This window comes from Corapipo altera, unplaced genomic scaffold, assembly GCF_003945725.1.
Source record: "Corapipo altera isolate COAL_440 unplaced genomic scaffold, ASM394572v1 99, whole genome shotgun sequence".
NCBI lineage: Eukaryota > Metazoa > Chordata > Aves > Passeriformes > Pipridae > Corapipo > Corapipo altera.
In genome coordinates, this window is record NW_020884988.1 from 192,837 (window position 1) to 216,787 (window position 23,951).

General features: G+C 38.6%; 1 protein-coding gene across 1 annotated transcript in view; it reads right to left on the bottom strand.

The window, feature by feature from the left end:
- The window catches only part of SLC6A2 (solute carrier family 6 member 2), a 63,019-nt gene that overhangs the window by 13,084 nt on the left and 25,984 nt on the right, over window positions 1-23,951 (bottom strand). Inside the window, exons 4-10 of the mRNA XM_027666253.1 lie at window positions 12,627-12,765; window positions 11,677-11,811; window positions 7,978-8,081; window positions 7,122-7,246; window positions 6,391-6,503; window positions 3,120-3,248; window positions 547-646 (exon numbers count right to left, since the gene is read on the bottom strand). Of these exons, the coding sequence (XP_027522054.1) occupies window positions 547-646; window positions 3,120-3,248; window positions 6,391-6,503; window positions 7,122-7,246; window positions 7,978-8,081; window positions 11,677-11,811; window positions 12,627-12,765 (845 nt within the window). The remainder of the gene's footprint in view (window positions 1-546; window positions 647-3,119; window positions 3,249-6,390; window positions 6,504-7,121; window positions 7,247-7,977; window positions 8,082-11,676; window positions 11,812-12,626; window positions 12,766-23,951) is intronic.

Consider the following 23,951-nt stretch of genomic DNA (forward strand, 5'->3'; position numbering starts at 1 on the left):
AGGGAGGCAAGTGGCAGTGAGAATCATGATGTCTAAGAACCTTCTGAATCATACATTAATTATAAACACTATGTCTGAATAGAAATGAAGATGACTTTCAGGGGAAGAACAATCTTGCTGGGAATGAGGGCAGCAAGTTCCATACAGACTTCAAGGTAAGAAGAAAAGGGGGAACAGCTGATTCTGTCTTTGGGTTAATCTACTTGCTTGGAAAGTACCAGGAATAAACCTGCTACTGCAAGTCATCAGCAATATCAAGAGTTGTTAAATACTGTCAGAAGTAGTAACTTCTCCATCCCATCACAATCTTTTTCACAGGACAATTTTCTTTGGCTCTGTGCAGAGTTTCAAAGCTTGTCCCACTCATTGTCTGCATTCTTCTCACTATTCATGAATCAGGTGACAATCACTCCATGAAACCTGACTTGTCTTGGTTTCAAGTGTACAAGGCTATGCTGTTTTCCCTTAAAACAATGTGTAAGTCTGTCATGAGCACTTGGGATTTTAGAAAAGGTTTATTTAGCACATGCAAAATGAAGTGCTTACCATAAAACCAGGAAACTCCGATTGCCTCCATAAGAACAGCGAACAATATTGAAGTCCCAGCTGCAAATGTGTCCAGAAGTGTGAGAACATAAATTCCACCCTGGCATTGGGGAGTTCAGAGATGCAACAAAATCAAGTTACAGATAGAATAATCCTGGTAGTTTAGTATCAACTTAACAGAAATCTGCTTTACTCGAAACATTATCTTAACCCAAGTATTTTAATATGGATCTCTTGCTGCAGACACGAGTTCATATTTGCATGCAAAATAGTGGAATCAGACTTGCAACTCTCCTAAAGAGGCTTCTTTTCATCCATGTCCTCACTTAACTGGGAAACAGAAGCCTCAGCTTAGCCTGATTCATGAGTTCTCTTGGTACCGCTGTTCAGTGGGAGCTGAAGGCACTGGCTGTTTGGGGAAATATTCAGTAGCTTGTTGGGCAGGGCTCATCTAGAGCAGTTAATGTAGAACTTCCTAAATTTATGGCAGGAATGGACCTCCACAAGTTTCCACAAGCCATTATCAGTCAGTTTGTTCCTGGCCATTTGTTCTGTAGTCCAGCGAATCTGCAGTCTTAGACCACTTTTTGCCTTGTTTTACAATGTGCTGTGTATTTGTGTCATTTGATGTATTTTGCTCATTTTACTGAGTTTGGGCTAACAAGGAATGGAAGACCATGCTATGTTTACTTGTTTCGAAATGAACCTGGGTAAAGTGCTTCAGGACGTTCTTTGTCACTTGGAAACAACTGAAGTGTTTGTAGTTGCAGTAAATTTTTGTTAAAATCTTCTTTTATAACCAAACTTAATCTGACTATGTCTGTTTAGAAGGGGAGGAACAAAGGAATCATTTTACGTGTTTTTACCCTAATGGTATAATTAACACTTGCACTATTTAGATCTGTAGGTGATTTTAATCTTTGTAATCACTTTCCTTTTTTTTTTTCTTATAAAAAGATGTTTTTCTGAAACAGCTGTGCATATTTACAAAAATAGAGAGCCCAGTATTTAGGCCTTGTCTAGGTTTTTAATTCTGTGGGGACTTGTCCGGAAACTGAATGAACTTTGGTTGTTGCGTTAGAAAGAAAATGTTGCTTGTTGAATGACATTTGAGTTTGACCTCTTGTTTTTGCTCTACACCTGCTCCAAACGAATGTCTTTGCTATCAAACTTGGTAAAGTGAATGACAAATATGATTTTGTAAGAAGCATATTTGTTTCAGAAACAGCTGCTTTTGAATATACAGCCTTAACGTTTCAGAGGGCAAAATGAAACATGAATTTCGTGTGATGGTCTCATACGGGTTATTCTTGTTATTTTGTACACATTAGAAATGTTGTTCCTCAGTTACGTGTACTAATACATTTGGACAAGTCTGGACAGTTTTGTGAATTCCAGCTAGAGGGGTGAACTTAAATCTTAACAGCTTAAAAGCTGGAGCTAGGTTGTTACCTTGAACTACTTTAGTTCACTTGAAGGCAGAGGAATTGCACCCACTGGGACCTGGTCAGGCTCTTAACACTGAATTTCTTCTCATCTCGTACTTCAGGAAATTTTAATTCAATTGAAACTTAGATAAAGAAGGAGCATGATCAGTTTTTAGGTATTAATAGAGGTAGCTTGGTATTAAAAGGATAGGTATTTTGCATATCTACTTTTAGTGTCTTAAATGTTTTTCAGTCTGAGGAAACTAGAGTAAAAATATTGGAGTATTCTTTTAGTGTGAGAAGAACTTTGTTATTTATGAACTTATGCCATTTGAGTAGTCTTAGTAATAGATTTGGAAACCATTTCTAGGGATGGAGAGAGGTTCAGCACATCTGCTTTCACAGAGGGTACCTCAAGTTTTAGTTGTTTTCTAACACTTTTGGCATCTTTGCTTACAGGTCTCTTTTGCCTTTTTTTTGCTCAAATAAAGGAAAGTTCTCCCCAACCTAGAACACTGTGATTCTCATTCCTTAATTAGTTGTCAAAAGCCAGATGAGGCAAATCATTCAGGGTGATGGTAGTGATAAATGCAGTTACTAGATGTTCAGGATAAGTTATCTGTGTGCTTTTTTTATGGTGTTAAGAGTAGGAGATAAGATCTAGGTACATGAAGGAACATTAAGAAACATGTGGGTGAGAGGAGATCATTATTCTACACTCCTTTAACACGAAGTGAGTGCTTCTTACTTGCTTCAAGACAACAGCAGCCAGATGATGAAGGGTCTGGTCACTTGAAATTCTTAGTTCAAAGCAACACCAAACCAAACAAAAAACCCCCAAACAAACACAAAACAAAACACCCAGAATCAAACAAAACCAATCGTAGCACAGTCAGCTCTTTGGAATAAGGACTTGGTTTGGTTGATAGCTAGTGACCTTGTGCCAAAAACCAGAGAAGCTTCATATATATATATATATATATATATATATATATATATACGAGATTAAAAGTGCTGTTCTGACCATAAGTTAAAGAACTAACATTTATAACAAAAATAGTCACCTGAACCTATCCATAATTCTATCTCATAGGGTTAATTGCATTTTTAAGGTAGGATGTTGATGGAAACTTTTGTTGTACTTACATTGGTGATGCAAAAAAGAGCAAGTAGGAAAGTGCCAAAAGAAACACCAAAGGTGAAGAGCTTCCTGTGCTGCTTCAGAATGTGGAAATCATCTGCCAAGCCAGTGATGACAGCTTCCATTCCCCCCATCTGAGGGAGGGAAGGCAAGAGCTCTGGTTAAACCCTACTGACTGTTGTAAACACAGACAAAGAATGTAAAGCAGCTTGTATCGTTAATACCCAACCGCTCTATGCTTTCTGACAGTTCAGCTGCAAATCACTGGTGTTATGAGGCCTAATTTTCTAACTCTCCTCTTCACTCAGGAGAGTGTCAGGGGACTCAAGTGTGATGGTTGTTGCCTCCACAGCCATATCCTGTGCAGACTCTGCTGACTCAGGACAATAAGTACTTTGGGAAAAATAATACACATTTCAATATACATTGGAGAAAGAGCTGGTAGATTCAGTAACTAAACTCCTTAAGATATTTCTTATAAAGACAGGCACGAGAAACATCTAGAGGAAATGTGCTGAAGAAAGATTCACTTTAGCCACTTAACCAATTCCAGTTTGATGAAAATCTTTACACACTTGGTGGAATTACTACACAGGAAACTTGATGTAATGTCTTTCTGTTGACAACATGAAAGAATTTCACTTTGTTTTCTAGAAGTCAATGGTGAACATTAGCACTTGTTTTGCAATATAAGAAAGGTACTTTCCAAATTTTCACTGAAATTGCTGGGTTATGTATGTGGTTATGAATTTTAATTTCTTTCCATTAATGAAAACATTCTGCCCCCACTCACCAAGAAGCTATGAAAATTAATTTCAGTCTTTTGTCATAATAAATAAATTCATTTAATAATTTGGAGAGGCTGGATTCCATTACTTTTGTGATACTGGAAGACCATGGCAAGACCTGGAGTGCTTGGTGCAATACAATGGCTGGTTAGTAGGTGCTGACATAGCCTGTCCTTTTCCTGATGAAACCAGCAGCTCTGGTTGAAATCAGCAGCAGAGAATTGTCTGTTTAGAATTGGAATAATTCCGACCTAGAGCCATGGAGCTGGGGGCAGTGGACCCAATTTTTCTTTAAAGGTAACTAACGTTTACAAGTAAAATGTCCCAAAACACTGTGTAAGTTTGTATTTCCTGGTGTCTCAGGGGGCATCAGTGGGTGCCCTGGAGTTAAGATGGGTTAATATTTGATCTCTTCAGAAGTTGCTGCTGTGTTGGCACTTAACTGGTCTTGGAGAAGTTGAAAATGGAAAGAGACAGCTTGGACTATTTTGGCAAAGGACCATTTCTTAATGTATCATGATTTACTCTCCTTGTTAATTCCCTATAACAAGCTAGATGCCTACTTCAAAAAATGTTTGCAAATATTTGTTCTGCTTTCTGCCCTTTTCACTGTTGCTTGCTTAAATTCGCATGGTCAGATTTCTTTCTTTTACATTGTGACAGTTCCATTTTTGTACAGATCATTCAATTTTTTGTATTTCTGTGCCAGTGGAGGCTTATGTGCATGAATACAAGTAGTCATGTATAATTATTCTTCTCTAGCTTTGGGGTTATTTGATTTTTAGCTTTAAAAATTTTAATTTTCCCTTCAGGGACTTGATCAGTCAGATGCGGGGGGAGAGTTGAGAAGATCACCATAAATAGTACTGCATGACCTGAGTTTTCCTTGGGAAATGATGACAAATCCTTCCTCTTTCAGAAAGAAAGAGATAAACTTGGCCACAGTTCATTAGTTCACAGTATTTAATTAGCTCCACAAGAAAGACCTTTCTCCACTTGTAGGAAAAGTGTGTTCTGCAATTTCAAGCTGTGTCTTTGCCATTCAAATGTTTTTTTACATTGTCTTAAATTTACTGCTGTTGCAATGTTAACAGTTTTGGATCTAAACACTTTTGAGCGTTTATTTTCTCCTTAATTCTGTCCTTTTCCTACTGGTCATTTTTGCTCTTTCACCGTGCTAAACTCTTCATTTCCATTCTCCATCTTTGCTTATAGTGGAAAAATGGCCAAGCTACGAACCCAGATATGATCTTCCATCTAACTTTTGTATAAGGATTCAGATCTTAGTTATAAAGTTCAAACTTCATTGAACCTGAGCTGAAATCCAAAAATCCAAACATTTCAGAAACATTTAGACTTGAATCTGACCTTTAGAGCTCAGCCCTCACTCCACAAGATCTCATTCAGCTATTTGGTAATGAATATCAAAACTTCCTGTTCCAACCTCATTTTTCTTAGTTTTGATCTTCTCCTTGTCAACTGATTCTTTCGTTTTCTTGTCCTTGAAAATGAATTAATTTTCCTGATGTTGCAAGCAATGGAAACACTCTGTTTTGCCATTTCTAGCAAGAAATTCCTAGATCAACTCTGTACATTCAGAACTACAAAAGAGACTTCTATGCTTTGGAATAGTAAGAAACCCCTACCCTGCTAAAGAGGATGAATGTTTATTCATGGTTCATTATTCCTTAAAGACCCTATTCAGTATTCCCAGAAATTATTCAACCTTTAAGCTAAATATATCAGGATATCTTGATGCCTCTTTAGCAAGAACAAAGCAGCACAAAAGTTGTTGAGGGACTTGGAATGTTTTGTGGGATGAAGTCTTTATGATCCTGAATATCATGGTGTAGTAAAATTTACCACATTATAGAAAGAGCAAATACACTTGTTTGACTGGACATTTTACAGCAAGACTGTAGTAAAATGAAACCACTATGAAATATTCTGGTGTGATTTTTAAACTGTGACTAAATTTACAGGAAATTCCGTATCATTGCTTGTAGAAAAAAATGGGACTCCCTTCAGACATTGTGTGTCTTGAGCAGATGGATGGACTTTAGCACATATAAAAATCCCTTCTAGAAACTACTTTACTCAATGTCTTACTGTGTTTTGCAAGCAGGGTTCCAAAACCTTATTGCAGGTTCACAGCAGTAATAGTTCATAGTAGTGTTGTTGGGTTATACCTTTAAACAGTAATAATTGTTGATGAACAGCCCCACTGTAAAAAAAGTAGCAGTGAGTAAATATTTTCTGGCTTGTAAAAGATTTGATATTTTCCTAAATCTCTTAATGATTGTGAGTCTTTAAATATAATACTGGTAGTAATACTATTGCTATGTTGGCTGTGACTGTGAAAACAGATTCAGGGAATGTACAGAATGTTTATTTGAAATGTAATGCCCTGCTTAAGGTTGATACCTCTCCACTTAAGGAATATAACAGTTAAAGGAAAATGTTAAGGCTAGAAGGAAAAATTACTCACAGAACTGTCGATGCCAAGAGTAAGGAGCATGATGAAGAACACCACAGCCCAAAACGTAGATCCTGAAAGAGTTGAAATTGCCTCTGGGTAGAGGATGAAAACTAAACCAGCTCCTGGAATAGAAAACAGAAAAAAAAAAAGTATTATTAAATGATGTTTCTTATTGTCACAAAAGTGCTCATTTTAATAAGGTAAATTACGAGTAAGTTGACTTTTACTTCACTTCCCATTATACTCTGAGTAACTGTTAAAACAAAATTTGCATTTTACCAAAAATATATCCAAAATACTTTAATTATTTACTCATGACAGTTTGGTAATAATAAAAAAAAATATATGCCATTCTTTCCACTTTGAATAACCTTGTATGGGATTGGCAAGGCTATTTTTCAGCAATGCGGGGGAGAAGGAACCACGTGGTGTGGACTCCACTGTTTGGCAGGAGAACTGTTGGGTGTGATGAGTTACCAGTGAAAGGACAAGAGAGCTGAGCTCACCAGAACCATCAAAAACAGTCAAAGGCCTGTTTGTTGCACAGGCAACACTCGTGGAGGGGGCAAGATGTTGGGGAACCTCAGTTCAGTAGAGGGGAGATGAATCAAATCATTTAGAGTTCACATTTCAACAAGGCATTTAAAGGCAGAGTTCTAGTTCCAAGCAAGTTAATTTGAACTAATATTAATATATACACATTTGCAAAAAAAGGGGTAAAATTAGTATTAACTTCCTACCTTCAGTAGCTACATCCTCAATTTTAACTTTGTGCTCATGAGCCATGTATCCCAGTATGGAGAAAATTGCGAATCCCGAGATGAAGCTTGTGACACAGTTAATGGTACTAGTCAGCAAAGCATCCCTAATTGTGGAAAGAGGAACAGCCCAGTGAGGAAAAAAAAATCAAAACCACTTTAAGGACTAGATAGGGATTGTCTTTAACTTTTCTTTTTCCTTTCCATCCTTCAGTTCACAATGTATTTATAATATGTGTACTTCTTGAATTTATATTTCACGGGAAAATTTTAAGTGATGCTTGTTTTCATTCCAAAATGGAATGTTAGCAAAATGTCTAAATGTTGGAATTTCTCAGAAGGTGCAGAGCAGTTCTGTTTGAATTTCCATGGCGGTGATTCAGCAAGGCACTTAGCAACTGTCTTGATTTAAAGTGCATTCCTAAATTGGAACTCAACATGAAATATCAGAAATATAATCCCGAAGCACAAAAACACTTCTGGAAACTGGAATCTTTCTGCTATTAGTTCCTGGACCAATGAGATTTCACCCTGTGCTCACTGTTGCGCTTAATGGTACTTTTGAAAGGCAAACACCAGCACAGTTTACACAGCTGTCTAAAGTCCAGACCTAATCCCATTCTGTTTTTGCAGTGCAGCAGATATCTTGGCAGGTCCCTGTTACTAAAATTTCAGTAAGGAAGACAGTGTTACAAGATTTGGGTTGGTTGCTATGTCTATGCAAAACTCACTGTCATTAACAAACGACTGAAGATAAAGATAGCTCAGTACTTATTCCAGCTGCAGTCAGAATAAAACAGTATAATTTTGCAATAGTAATGAAAGAATAGGCTCTTACCTGTAACAGTTGTTGTCAAACTTATTGTAACTGGCAAATGCAATTAAAACACCAAACCCAGCTCCTAAGGAGTAAAATATCTGAGTAGCTGCATCAATCCACACCTGCATAATGACACCAACATGGTCAGTGTCAGTTCAGTCCACAGGGATACATCAGGAGAAAAGCAAGAGAGTACAAAGAAACTGGCTTTTCGAAAACAATTGGCATTCATGCTTGTGGGAGTGTAAGAGCCTCCAGCCCCAGTGAGGTGTCACATGGAGCATGGTCATGGTCTGGAATGGGGTAACTTCTGGCACATTCTTGCTCTGTGCACCCTGTTACCTGTGGGGTGGGCAGTTGTACCTCTGAGATTTCACCAACTACTGAAATGATTACAGGATTTTTCTCCTGAGTGACAGAAATATACTTCTAATAGTCCTTGTTCCAAGTTAGTTTGGAATGTACAATCAGAAAACTAAAAATAGTTAATGGGTCAAGAGTTACAGGACATCTTCTTTCCCATAATGGAGCTTTCTTTGTGTGACTGTTAGTAAACTTCATATGATGCTTTCTTGAATCAGACACTGAAGCACAGTTGATGTGCTGTGAACAGAACCAGGCAGGTTATCTGTCAGCTTTCTCACTTAACTGGAGGAGTTCCAGAAGAAATTGCAGTTCATACAGGATTTCTAGGTATCATGGATTTCTTTCAATAATAGCAAGACAATCCTGTAACACCAATTCCTTGCTCATTCTTTTTATATACCAGTTACATCTTAATATTCTATTTTCACATGAAGGTTGATATCTAATAGGGTTGTGGTCTCTTAAAAGCGTTTCTGTGGATAAGAATGCAGAAGGAGGGGTGCAAAACCTTTTATATTTTTTTCTTGTTTTTTTAAAAACTTCAGATAACCCCTGTTAACAAAATTCCTGAACATGTGTAGCATCAGTTTTGTTTAAACCATAACTAGGTCTGCATGGTGCCACCATAAAGCACTTGTTTCTGTGGTTCTCTAGCTCTTCTGTGTCTTGCCAGTGCAATTGCATTCACTGTGCTTCCCCTTTCTTATTATTCAAGCACCCTTAAGCAGGTGCTTAAGTCCTATTCATTGAAGTAAGACATTAGCACTTGCTGCCTCCCAAAGAACTTATGCACCGTGTCTATTAAGTAAGAGTCTTGGCTCTTAGTAGCTGATTAGGAAACAAATTGAGAAGATCAAGGTGAAGGTTACAAAGAGCAGAAACCAGAAATTCCTTTACAACTAAGATTAAATGCAAGACATTCCTTTTGTTCTACCGAAGCAGGATGTGAAGCAGACAGTGGGACTGGTTCTGCTGTTGATGCTCATGTTCTCTTTCACTTCAGCTGACTGACTGATGAATAGTCTAATATATTTTATGGTAGGATATTGGTTTTATATGCATGAAAAATGAAAAAAATAGAAGCATTTTACAGGAGGCAGCCATCAGTCTTTCCAGCTTTCTTCACTGTTTGGCATTTAACTTTTGTGCCTATTCTTTCTTGTGTATGTGGATTTAACAAGTTATTGTACTGTGAGGAGAGGAAACATTGTGTGCAGCACCAGGTGTTATATAATCTTCAGGATATTTGCTAAAGTGAATGAAAGAGTGAGTGTCGCCTCCACGTCTGATTTAAGTCCCTAATTAACACTGATCCCTTTAGCAGAACACAGGTTCTGTTTTACACAGATGTTTAACATATCCATTTGTGCAGTGGAGATGAGCATTGTGACTTTGTAGCTCTTAGGCTTTCAGCAAGGAATTGGTCATTGGTCTAGTTAAAAGATCCTCAGCTGAATATCTTTTTCTCCTTTTTATAGAGACAGGATTGTGGACTCAATATCCCTGAGAACTGAGGTGTCTTGGGGCTTGGTCAGTGCTGTGCAGGATGTGGCTCCCTAAAATGAGGCATATCTGGACATTGATCTGGGTGCTCTGAGGTCTTCTAGAAGAGCATTGGCAGAGGCCTCCGTGTCATTACTCTTTGTGACTTACAATGTTTCTTTGTTTTCATTTGGAAGAAAAAAAAAATCATAAATCATATCCAGGGATGCACTGACATAGAGCTGAAGTGGGATTCTATTCTTTGGAGCCTGAGAACTAAGATTAAACAAACAGGACTATTGCAGCAGCAGGTATCCCAGTCTCCAAGAGGGGAAAGGCTGACATGGCAAAGCAATTAGTGAAACTTGTCTGTATAACTGCTCTTTAGTCTTTTATTATTCTAGAGCAACTTTTTGTTGTTGTTGTTGTCTGAAAAATTTCGTCTTTGCAACAAGTAACTTTAGGGTCACTTAAATAGCAGCTGCAGAAATAATAAGCTATGAAAGAGCAGTGCACAGAATATCCTTCCAGAAGCAGAGGGTAGCTATGGTCATGGGGGCCTAGATCCTGAGCTGGTGCAAGCAGGTACAGCCCCATAGACATCTACTTGAATTTATGATGCTTTTCTCCAAACAGTACTTAAAATACATAAGAAAAGTTTAATCACCTTCTTTGTTCATCCTTGCATCTTTGTATTTAAATGTATGGACTACTGGGGTGGCTACTGCCTTGTGATGAAAGTACCATATTTGAAGTTTGGTTTTACTATTCCAAAACAGAGTGAGATGTGGTCTGGGTTCTGGTGAAAACTTCTGTTATTGAAGAAATGCAAGTTTTCAAATTTAGTATTAAAAAGCCAGGGAAGTATTGTTCTGCTAAAAGTATATAAAATAGCTCTGTATTCTTAACCCTCAAGGTCTTTTTTAATTATTCTGGAAAAATCAAGATAGGATTTACAGGAAAGGTACAGTGCAACTATGGACAGACTGCAGACCCTTCTGCAGATTTTCAAGAAGATGCATTTACTTTTAGGAGAATGATGTCATTGCTTTTCAGTTTTATACCATTTGAGTGGTCTTGTGACCCATCCATCGAGATATCACTGTCTTATAAAAGATTTATGATCTTTTTAGAATAGTACGGGTAAAATATCTCTGTAATCATCAGATCTTCATTTTTTGTAGGTCTGAAATGCCAGTAAATTCATGAGTTAGTGACGATACTTGTAGATCTTGCTTTAAAATGTACGAAATAAGTCTTAGTTCCAAGTCACTCCACAAAGTAAATTGGTATGGATATATATTTAATGTTGTTAAGTGACAGAGTGAAATGTAGATTACTTTCAATAGCAAGATAAGAACACCATGCTATTGCAGATCTCCTTTGTATGAAGGACCATGGTTTGAACAGGTGAGTTAGTCATGACTTTATATGTTTAGCAAGATTTGCATGGGCCAGAATTTTTGTTTATCAGGTTAATATTAAGCTAGTGATTAAAATAGCAAGATTTTCTTCTTGAGGGAATTCTTAGCCTTTTGAGAACTAAATTTTTGCATGACTTCATTTTCTTGTATAAAGAATACTGTAATTCGCTGGGTGCACAGTCAAAACATGGACTCTTTAAAGGGTTTGCCAGACCTGTAACTGCCTTCAGACAAGTGTTTTGTGACCTGAACTGTTTGGGTTTGGTGTGAAATAGTGCTGTTATGGAGAGTGGTAAAGTTAGACTGTCAGAGACAGTGGACTAGTGCTTATGCAGAAGCAGAAGTGTGGCTATACAAGTTCAGAAGTTAGCTGTAATATTTTCAGTTTTAATAACAAGGCAGCAGGTTTAATAATAAGGGAATGAGAGCAGAAAAGTACACTTACTGTGGCTTCTTTTAATCTTCTGAAATCTATGTGCAGGTATGCATTTATTCCATTGTATGCACCAGGGAGGGTTATTCCGTGTATTAGTAAGACAAATAATACAACATAAGGCAAAGTGGCTGTTATCCAAACAACCTGCAGACAACAGAAATCCCAAAGACTGATGAGCTCTTACAGAAGATTTAAGAATGTGTGATAAGCACAGCTGGCATTTTCTTGGTTTGGCCATTCAGTTTGATGGAGAAGCTCTTTACAGGAAATGTAAAGGGGGAAAATGCTGTTATGTATTATGAGTCTTTTCAGATATAAGTTTACAGATACCAGTAGGAGGCAGTTTTGACAAACAGAAGACATTACCAACATGTGTTAGACTGCCAATGAGCTGCTCAGCTCTGTATCATTTACTAAAATAGTGCAGTCATCATATTAGATGATACTGGCATGAAAATGTACAAATAGCTCTCAGATGTATCCAACCCTAGAATTTTTCTTGAGGTGGTTTTTGAGGGATGTCAGAGTAACTTCAAATGACTTTGATCAGGTCTTTCTCTTGATGTGGTATTGTATAAAATAAAACCTAAGTATTCAATGCCATTGAAGCATTAGTACATTTGGCTAAGAATAGGATGCACATTTAAGACAATTTTCAGTATTTAAAAATATTTTCTGGATGTGACCACTTTTTTGCAATTCAGAGATTTTTGTTGAATTGAAAATAATATGCTAATAAAGTTTCCAGTTGTAACATCACACAAGCAAGGCTTGCAAATACAATAAAGGCTGAATTGGGATCGTGTATTTTCATTGTACATATGTGAAGGTCTCTCACATGGTTTGGTCCCCAAGGATCCCTCAGAATCAGTGATTTACTTTCTCGCTTTCTAAAATTAGGAGACTTTTTAAAGGAGACAAAGAATGTAGTTGAGATAGAAGGACAATATTAGCTCTACCTTTCCCGAAGTCTTCACGCCTTTCCACAGACTAAAGAAAAGAATGATTACCACCACCAAGAGGCAGAGGGAAAGCTGCCAGCGAGGCAAGCCAAGGTCATGGATCCCACGGCTTTCGTGCAGGTGCAGAACTCCTCGCCTACACACCAGATACACAGAAACAAAGCCAAGTCACTGCAGGAAAAAGGATTTTACATATCTCATGCTGTGGGCAGCAGGAATGGATGCTGCACTGCAGCAGGACTTGCCCTGTTGGCGTCACTAGCAGTGAAAGATGTTTTGTGAAGCCATGTACTGGCTTCCCCCCACAATGCCTTTATGGTCTCATGGGCCCATCACTGTCTGTTTAGCCCCACAGTGCCATAATGATACCATGCTCTCCTTCACTGGAAGTGTATGGGGCACTTGGAAGTATCATTGGTTTGTTCTTACTTGAACACTGAACAATGTCCAGAGAGGGTGCAGAATCTCTGTCCTTGGAGATTTTAGAACTTGGCCAATGAAGGCCTTCAGCAGACTGATTTACTTTTTAAGTTAGCCTTGTTTTTAGGTAGGGAGTTATATCAGATGACCTTCAGAGATGTCTTTCAACCTAAATTGTTTTGTGATTCTAGATAAGCAAACAGCTGGTTTCCTGCAACTTTGGCAGTTCCAACCTTATTTTCAATTTCTTTTTGAAGAGGTTATCTTGAGGGTGCAAAAAAAGTGGTTGGATAGGAAAAGCAACAGTTGGTCAATTTAAATTGGATGTAGTGGTCTGTGTTATTCACTGAGACAGTGGAGTCATAGCAGAGGAAATTCTGTTTCTTACCAGGGCAGGCTAACTCTTTTGAGATCTACACAGAGAAATGGAGTGTTGAAAAGAGCCTTTGTCCTGGGGACTGGTGATATCTAGTTAAGTTGTCAAACACAGTGTGCAACAGGCACTGGGATATGGAAGAGATGTTACAGTTCTTCCTTTAACTTAGCTCTGTGCTATAAAGTGTCTCTTGCTGCTTTTAGAGATCTAAGAAATGTAGGAATATTTTGCTTCACAGACAGCTGTATTTGCCAGGAGGAATGGCATTGTGGCTGGAGCCCTGCTCCAGAGATGAATTGCAGAGTAAACTCCTGGCTCTGATATGAACCTACAGGATGTGTCTCAGGGATTCAATTTGTTAGTGTTTCATTGCCCATCCAGATAAAATGGTCATGACCTTCCTTGTCTCCTCGCTTTCTCTGTCACCCTTTGTTTGCTATGGACTGCTTGGGCAAAATAGAAAGTTGATCTCTGTTGTCTTCTCTTAGGTCCGTAACAGTACAAACAAATCAAATCACAGAAGTCCTTTTCACTGGAGGACCTTGACATGTTTAATGAAAATGAGTGCATTTTAGAGAAACTGCAGGACTGTGTGATTTGCCCTGCATGACTGCAGGGTCTAAAGCCTGAGGAGTCTAATTCCAGGCCCATTGTTGGTCCCTGTACAATCTCTTACTAGATATTAGTCCTTCAGAATTAACTTAAGCACTTGTCTTGCCAAGTCAGAGATGGGTGAGATAGTTGCATAAGTTCTAAGACAGGACAAACCTGTGCAAACTTTAGTGAGGAAAACTGAAAAATGTTTCTGTACTACTGAAATTGTAGAAACATACTTGGGAGCATTAGGCCCATCAGAACAACCCTTCTAGTAATATGAAAAAGTTGCATACAATTCCCTTTGGATCCCTGAAGCATTATGATCAGCTAAGTAGTGGTTTGGCTTCTGTAGTTTCTCCTGTTTAATAAGAAATGCTATATTTCTGACTGTTTCTGTGATTAATTCCCAATTGGATACAAGATGGTGCTAGAAAGCATCCTCCTAAATTAAGCAGCTGATCTCTTTCTATTGCTTTGTGAGGCTAATAACAAGTGAGGCATTAAAAGGGTAGTGAGCATGTGTTTCTGGCATATATTCAAGAATGTTTTTATTTAGAAAGTATGAGGCAAGTTTAACTCTTATTATGTATAGATCAATACAGTTAAATAACAATATAGCTGTTACCTGTGGAAGCAGTGAAACAGAGAGGCAGACTTTTTGATATCTAGAACCGTAATATCTTTAATTAAATGTAAATAAATAGATAGGTTTCACTCCACTTTTGCTTAGAGTATGAATAAAAGCAACTTGTATTTCTGCTAATGAAGTATAACTTGATAGAGAATCCCCAGTGTAAGTGAATCCTGGGCAGGGGTGCTGGGGTCCTGGCACCAGCTTGGGCAGTGATAAGTACAGCCAGGAAAAGAGTCACAGGTTTCTGATCAAAACATCTGTCCAGGATCTTGGGAGGGTTTTGGCAATCTGTGCTGTCCAGTTACACTGCTAATGCCACCAGAGCTGGGTGTTATAAACAAAGTTCTTTGGAGTACAATATGTAGAGTCTACTCAGAAAAACTGATTCTGGACTTGCATTCTTTGTGCCCATTTTACCTGAGCCCAAGTATTTTTTTCTGCTCCCCTGTGGGCTTGCTTTCGAAGAAGTACCTAGCAATGTGTCTTACTGCTTGGAACACTTGCCAGAACTGCCATTTCAAATGTGGGATTCCCGGGATTTTCAGGAGAATCTCCATTCCAAGAGTTCCCCCTTAATCAGGGCAAGAGATGATAAAGTAGGAAGCGAAAAATACTATTGTAACCAGTCAAACCAGCTGTGTAACTGGGCAGCTAAGCAAGGAAATCTTTAGAGACAGCTGCTGTTTCTGAGATCTAATTCTGGCAGGTCTTGCTTCCTTTTCCTTTTATTCTGGGGTGGGAGTTTTTTTGTTTGTGTGTTGTTTAAATTTTCTTTTTCTTTGTGACCTCTAAAGATAAGTCATAAAAGCTTTCCAAAAGATGCCCTTTTTGAGGATTGCTGGTAAGTAGTTAATGAATGTTTACCTACTAGAACCTACACACCCATTTCAGTAGCACCATAAAGTATAACAGACCTAGTGATTTAGGTTAGGGTGTGCTGACATCCGAAGGAAAGAAGCATTGGCCAAAGTATTAGATGGACTAAGAATTTTTTTATTTAAAGATTAAAACTCTGTAACCTTCTTTTAAAAACAGTGATTTTTTTTTTTTTTTTGAGGAGGGCAAATATGAAAGGAACTTTGCATTTTTCATCTTCATCCAAGTTAGCATACATCAACAATGCTACAGAAAATCCAGTTAGATCAATTATGCCACAGTTATTTCACATCAAGGAGTGCTTATTTCAGGAACAGCTGAGGCTGTTTTAAACCTGTCTATGTTAAAGCAAGTTGAGTGATAAATCCCTGACTGGGTCTTTCAGATTATACTCAGTCACCTCCCTTACACTGGCTACAGTGAGGAAAATATGAAGTAAGACGTACTGCAAGATTCCCCATTTGGGAAGCTCTGAGGTCAAAACACCTGAGTTTTCAGCCTTTTGATATTATAGCAGAATAATGCAAGGTGGCCAACATCCACTCCTGAATTGAGGTTGTCTGCACTCATTGCAGGATTGTCCCATTTCCCAGTGCTATGAAGATATGTACAAGTCATAGACAAAATTGCATCAAGTGTTCTCTTAAATCCCCAAGCCAGGGACCCAGAGGAGGTACAGTACCAGTATCAGCCTCTGTTCTCTGTCACTTCTGTTCTCTGTCAGCTTCTTCAGATTATGTCCAACTACTGGCAATGTCTTAAATTTCTGAAAGCAATCCTTACTTCATAAGTAAGGAGATGTTTGTCCAAATCTGCTAACAAAATACACTCATAATTCAGACCTCTGAGTCAAAGAGAATGGAAAAATCATGGGTAGTAAGACAATTAGAATTAGTATTTTGTTGTGATTGAGAAAATAATGAAAGTAGATGAGAAATACATGCAAAAATGAGAAGAGAATGTTATGGGGGAAGAGTCTGAGAAAAAACACTAACAGATGGAGCTGATGGAAAGTAGAACAAGGATCTATTATTTTATGCTGAGCAAAATACAAGAGAAACTAATAAATTAAGCTTTCTGATATTCTAGTCAGAGCTCTAGAAATATTTATTTAGTGCTGCACAAAGAATCAAACAACATGCACTAGAGAGCAGGGATTTGTGCAGAGGAGCTTGATTTATGCTAAGACTGCATTCCACTTAAAGGAGTGTAAATTACCTTTGCAATGACTTTGAGACTGTACATGTGGGTACCAAGTCTTTCCACCTGCCTGCAAGAGGAGCAGGAATGTGAAGGGGTCTCAGATTGAAGCTGCACTCTGAGGTTCTGTTTTCTCTCTTGGGAAACTTCATCCTGTTCTCTGCTTCCCTGTGCTCCCTGCTGGGAAGATTCTCCCAGTTACCCAATAACTCCAGTTCCTGCCTTACTTCCACACTGCATTCAGCTAAAGGGAGATAGTTCACCTCCACTGAAATCTGCCAACAGCAATTTGTTTGTTAGAACCACCAATTCCTGTTTAGTCTTTGTGCAGCACTTGGGTCCTCTTTAATTTGGTGTCAGATTCTGAACAGCCAACAGGAAGCCCAGCTGTTTGGTGTTTACACATAAACCCTAAAACCAAATTATTGAGGAGGCAGTGGGGCAGCTGCTCAGTGGGACTCAGTAAATGAGGGACCCAGTCATAGTTCTAATAAGAGGTAACATTGGAACCAATGAATTTTTCTCTCTGTTTTGGTGTTCCCACCTGTAAGAAAAGGATTATTATAAATGTTTGCTTTGTATTTTCTCTGAGCAATTCAGAACATACTTGTTATGGAAATAGTGAGTGTTTGAGCGTAAGCTGGGAAGAAATAGGGAGGGTTGTGATCCGAAAATTTCTCTGTATCTTGTTCACTCTAAAACATTTAATCTATAATCAGAAGACAGGAGGTAAGAATTTTAGGTGTAGAATACTCTGAGGCATTTTTGTCAGACCAGTACTTTCTAAGGATCTTTTTGTATTATCCATCCCTAGACAGATTTATATGATTGCCTTTTAGAAATTTAGAAGGGTTTGTACTAGTAGATCGAGTTTAAGATCTTGGAGTAGCCTAGTTTTTCCAATCCCAAATTAACTATAATTTTAGTTTTCAGCCCAAATATGATTACACAGCTCTATAGGCTTGTTTTGTTTAGTAAAGGCAAAAGTTACTGGCATAAATTTGACGTGATCAGTAGAAGGGTGTCATTTATCTAAATTTTTAGATGTGTTGTATCAGATCGGTTCCAATTCTGAAAAATGCCATCACTTGTCAGCAAATTAGTATGTTAACTAACAAATGTATTTGTTAACATATTGAGTACTTATAAGAATCTCTAAGTCCTTAGGAAGTTAGCAGTTGTATTTATGAGATCAAACCCAAATGGCTTGCATAAACTAAGAATCAGCAAATTGGATAAGGTATAAATAGATGTAGTCCTGGCCTCCAAAGCTATATTCCCCATTCTGATAGTTAGACCAGGTTTCAAACTTAATGCAAATCATAGATTGAAGATGCTAAAAGGACTCTCAATGTATACAGTGTGCAATCTATAGGGATTACATTACATACTCAATTTAGAAGGCAATTTAAAGCATAATAATTGTGCTCAATTAAAAGGCTCTCCTACATGCATCTTCTATGTTATTCATTTGGGCAACTATAGTTCAGTCATCAATGCTGCCAGTTTTCTTCAGAGAATGAAATGCAGTTGGTTTTGCCTGTGAAAGGTCATGCTGTCTGCACCAAGCACGTGCGGATAGAACTCTTCTTGCAGAGTTTGCCAGGCTCTGGGTACTTTTACTTCAGGTATAGCCCTGCCTAGATTGAGCTGTGCTGTGCCCATGGCAGTTTGTGTCCATACAAGTGTGTGGGACAGAGCTTGTGGTACAAAGCCTGTGGAGCCGAGGTTGGACAGCAGTGTCTCCTGCCTGTAATTCTGGGGTTGGGGTGCGGTGCAGAGAGAGCAGAGTGGCTCCACATGAAGTGCAACAGGGTTGGTCTGGCTCAGACTGGTTCTGCCATACATGCAGCTGCCATCTGAGCTGCTTGGGTGCCCCTGGGTGCTTTGCAAAGAGCTCTGAGTAAGGCACGGCTGCAGTGCCAAAGGATACACCCAGCACAGGAGAGAGGGCTGAGCCACTGGACGTGCAGTGCCTGTGCCCCGTGTTCCTTGCTCCCACCCTGGAGCACTGGGCACGCTCCAGGGGTGTCCAGGGGCTCTGCAGGAGCCAGCTTGGTTTCAGCTGGACATGCTCTCCCCAGCTGTAGACATCAGCTATACCTGCTCTCTCCAGCTCTGGATACCACACTGTCTTTTGCCAACACCATTGTCTGGGTTTTTCTGTTTCTCAAGATATTTCAGCTCCCTCTTGTGTTGGAGAATGGAGGTGTGTAATGGACGGCAAACTACATTTTGAGAATCACTTACATAAAGATAATTTGCCAGTGGTGCCCTGGCTGGTATGTAATAAATTATTATTTGTACTGAGTGAAATGATATTTCCCAACTCACTGAAATCTTTAACCATCTTAATTCTCCCGTTAACTTAGCAATTCTGACCTCCCCTGCTATGGTGCCCCACTTGCATGCATTCAGAGCTCTCCAAAGTTTACTGATTTCAGAAGAGCTGCATGGAAGGACACGAAGTTGCCAGAAGGTCAGTCACAGGAATAGGCCCATGCACCACAACCTGAGGACTGCTGACACATTTAAACAAACGAATGCTCACGTTATGGTTTGCCATTTGTTGTAATGCTGCCTCCTTTACAGAGTGAGGTTGCTTTATTTTTTCATGGAATTAATGCTTAGATGTGATAGTTATGGATGAGCACTTTCCCTATAGGGAGCAACACATAAAACAACAGTGGTGATGTTATGTCACTACTGTCTTGTAGAGATGATTTGATGAGAAACAGGTGAATACAAATAAATGGATGTTTAGTTGTGTGTGACAATTTTATTGGCTTTGCCTGGAGGGATATATGCCAGGTGGAGACGCTCCACAGAGAAATGCTCTGCTTCTGCTTGCCTGAATTTCAAATGCAAGACAATAAAGGGGAGGTGCTGCAGCACTGACCTCAGCTACTGTAGTGACTGTAAATACTGGTACTGCTGCCAAACTATATAGGATTCTGTATGTAAGTTAAGCATTTAGAATTCCTCCTGCAAGTTAGCACAAAGCAGGCCAACTGCATAATGTGCAACTCCTGACATTTGCAATATCTCATAAAAACCCACTGCAAACTTGTTGTCAAAGTGGTCATTCCTCAAGTCTTCTGGACTTGCTACATAAGGGCACGTTGTGGTTTAGCAATCATTTCCATGAAGCTGCCCAAAGCCTAAGAATGGGTGTACACATTTACAAGGATTGACTTCCACTGTATTCTCATTTAATTTGTTTTCTCTTTACATAAGTAAATGGTCAACAAATGTGAAGATGTGAACAAATATTGAAAAATATATTTCAAAGCTGTGTATTTATTTTGTGAACATAAATAATTGTAGCAGAAATTTCTGAGAAAGATTGAGTTACTTTGAGTCCAAAATGTCAGCAGGGTCAAAATTAAATAGACAATCTGCAATGATGGAAATAAATTAGTCTCCATCTAAAGCTGTGTAACCAATGCAGCCAGACACTTCTTAAATATGCCTGCGCAGTTAATATCGAATTGATATCTAAACCAGCTGGTTTATTGCTATTTCACCCATGTGCCCATGAATCTCTCACACCAAGTATTTAATAATGTACAAGATTTTAAACCCACTGAAATCATAGGATGTTTTTTCTGTTACATTCAGGGTATTTTCTGGGGTGCAGGTACAGAACTTGGCTAGAATTCTTAGTCTTGGGTTGTGTGATCTCTATGAAGGTAAACAGATGACTGCTACCCAACTTCAAACCTCTCAGAAACATCTGACAAATTTCCTTTCACTTAAGATGCAAAACATGAGTAAGCCTTAGATGTCTGGAGAGGTTCTTAATTTCTCCTTGCTCTCTAATTAGTTTATATGGTATGGATGTTGAATAAAGAAAACCCTTTAAGCTTCAGATGTCTGCAGTGGAGGTTTGTTGTCCAGAAAAGTGGACGTTGGGAGCGCTGACCATGTTTAGCATGAACTTAGAGTCCTTTCTTACCACGTGTGATTGGCACAATATAGGGCTATCCACTGTCATTAGTTGTTGTTGTCTGATTCAGTTTTCAGAAGCATTTATAGGCAGAATTGCTTATGCTGACTTTTGAAGTGATGTTATCTCTTTTGGGAAAAGTTGTTCCACAGTTGTTTTAAGAGGACAGGTTCCTATATCTTCCTTTGGAGCACATAGTGTTGGTCACTCCATCTGACATGATGCTGAGGTATGTGGACCCTTTGCCTGGGGTGGCATTTCTGGTGAAGAATTGCACCCAAAAGCACAAACCTATTGGTCTATAAAAGTGCCCTTTACTGTATTTGTTGAGGTTTTTCTCAGGACATTCCTGGTTCCTAATTTATGTTAATAAATATGATAGATGTAGACTGCTGTGACTGAGTCTTGTCTTAATTCCTTCTTCTTAGGTAGGTTTTTACAATTACTCACAGCTGGGCAGACTTGTGAATTCTGTGAGTTTCCTTTACTGAATCTGGCATGAAAATTTCCCCGTAAAAGTGTTTTTTATTTTTCATGCAGAAAGAATGTATTACAGCCCTGAGGAAAAAGTACTATCAGAGGGAAGTAGCTGTAGTTTAATATATTTGTTGATAATTTCACTGTTTTTTCTTAAAAATTGCCAAGATTTGTTCCTACAACAGACTGTGATTTTTTACAGGCACAGTACCTCATGAAAAGAATAGTGGTTTTGTTCTTCCAAACTGATATTTCTTAATTGTCAGCATAAATGAAAGCAAGATGGTAGCAAACTTTTCCTGGACACAAGGCTGAAGAGAACAAATGTAAAATATGCCTGTGTTCAGGCAAAGTATTTAAGTAGGAGTGATGTGGAGTAGGTAGGGGGATTTTTTTTTCAGTCATGTACTTCTGCTTTTCAGAAAAAAAAAAAGGTTTATAATGAATTATTTTAACATATGTGAAAGGATAGAAGGTTCTTTGCATTTTGTGTTTAATTCGAAACCACTGAAGAGGGAAGTAATTAAAGTGATGTGTGCCTCCAAAGAAATGTGGAATTGACATTTTATTCCTAACTGGTTTCTCTTATGTCTGGCTATCACTAGCAGAAAGGCACCAGCTGTTATTAGGCTTGGCTTGCTTTGTTAAGTTTCCAGTGTACAAATACTTTATAATTGATTTTATAATTCATCTCTAATGAATTATTGTAGAGGTTCCATTCCTTCCTGTTGTAGGAAACTGTCCCTGTGACATCAGTGTCACCTTGGCCTCAATTAAGCCTGAAAAAATGAAACCAGATTTAGTAAAGTGAAACTCTCTTGAAGGTCTCAGTGTAGAACCAGTTCAACCTCAATTACTATCCAACTCTTGAGGTTTGAAAACAAAAGCCAAATATGTTTTTGGAAGTTCTCCTGTCAGTGCCTTGGCATGGAATTTGCAACTTTAAGTGATTTCTTCCAAGTCTGAGGCTTAGATGATTTCTCCTGGTTTCCCTCTCTGTCAAATACTGGAGAGCTGATAGATTTGGATTGCAAGTTTTGCCTTCTCTCACTCAATGTAAGTGGTGACAACCAGCATATTTCTGCTGAATTTGAGGTACCTTTCTTTTGAAGTATTTGATGAACTGTGATGTCACATCACAGTACTCCCACCTCCTCCTACAGTTTATTCCTGTGCTGATGGAGATAGAGGCAGTCAGCTCTGGCAGCTACAGGGTTTTAGGAATTAATCGACTCTACATTCATGGTCAGGCCAACTTAGTGTGAAGGAATCATGTCCCAAAGAGAAGAAGTGCCTGTTTGGTTTAGAGGTAATCACACCATCCTTCTGCTTGCAGCCAGTTTTGGTACTACCTCTTTTCAATCACTCTCCAGCTGCAAAATAAATGTTTGGTGTTTCTGGTCTCCCTGCTCCCCATTCAGCCTGCCCACCAGAGGGCAAAACTCTGTGTGTGTGTTCTGACCTAAGTACACAAACTAGAGAACCATGTTTAAGCTGTACCACTTCCCATTCCCTCATCCTGTGGCACAAAATAGGAAACTTTACAATCAGAAGATTCAGCTCTTCCTGTTGTAAGAAGACCACGGGCATGAATCAGGTTATTTGATGTAAGAGAAGCAGCACTGCTTTCTGATGTGGTTTATCAGGTTGGATCTGAAAACACTGAGACTTTGCACAAGTTTGGGTCTACACCTGAGCTGTACAGCTGGACTTGATGAGCTAATCCAAATACTGGGCAGGTAAACATAATACCCCTTGTGATTCCCTGTTTTTACAGCTGAGGAAACATGTTATAGATTGTTTTACTTAAGTGATTATTCTTCTCATTTTTGCAATTTAATCTACCTACTAATAAGTACAGGACCTAGGGACTTAAGTACAGCCCCAAAATTCAGCAATCAAAGCATAATGAGATGTCAAATTCCCTTTTTATTCTTACCTTCTGAAAACTGCACCTTGAATCTATTTCACAGTGAAGAAAGAACCAAAATATTTCAGGTTTCAGACAGTCATAGACAGTCACAAATAGAGCTGTTCCCCAGATCAGTGAAACTAAATAAAAACATCATGAACCCACTCTACCTCAAGCTCACCCACTGCACAATCATGCCCCAAGTGTGATGTGATAACAGAAGATGCACAGAACCACTTTTAATCATAAAAAGGCAAAGCAAGAATATAGGGATTGCATTTTGCTTTACAAAGGCTCAAACCCAAGAAAATTAAAGAAACTCTTTTTAAACATGTTTAAATGAAAGTTCTGTAATAATGCAGTTCTTTGTTTTAAGACTCAGAATTTATAGTTTCTTATAGTTCACTTCAAAGTCAGGTTCTCTGACTGCATGTATATATAGGCTTTTGCTATAAATGATCTACTTTTACATTTGATTTGTGAACACATCATATATTGTAGGGGCAGCAGATTTCATGGCTGTCTTTATTTGCCATTGTAGTGAGTTCCTTTGAACTCAACACCCCATATTGTTTTCAGAGCACTGAATTTAGTTTACCCAAACCCCTGCCAACAGTTTGTGTATCACCATTGATCTTTTGCTGTGCTGTCTTCAGAGAAGAAACAGAAGCCACAAATGTTTCAGAGCTATAAACAGAGACCTCAAGATTCTTACTATAGCCAGCCATGGTGTAACACACACTAGGTTATTTATGGTAACAGTAATGTCCCTTTATTTCTGCAGGGTTGGACTCACTGCTTAGCAGGTGCATTCCCTGATACCCTTTTACTCCCAACACAGAAATATTAACTGATTATTCAGATTAATTCAACAGCTGATT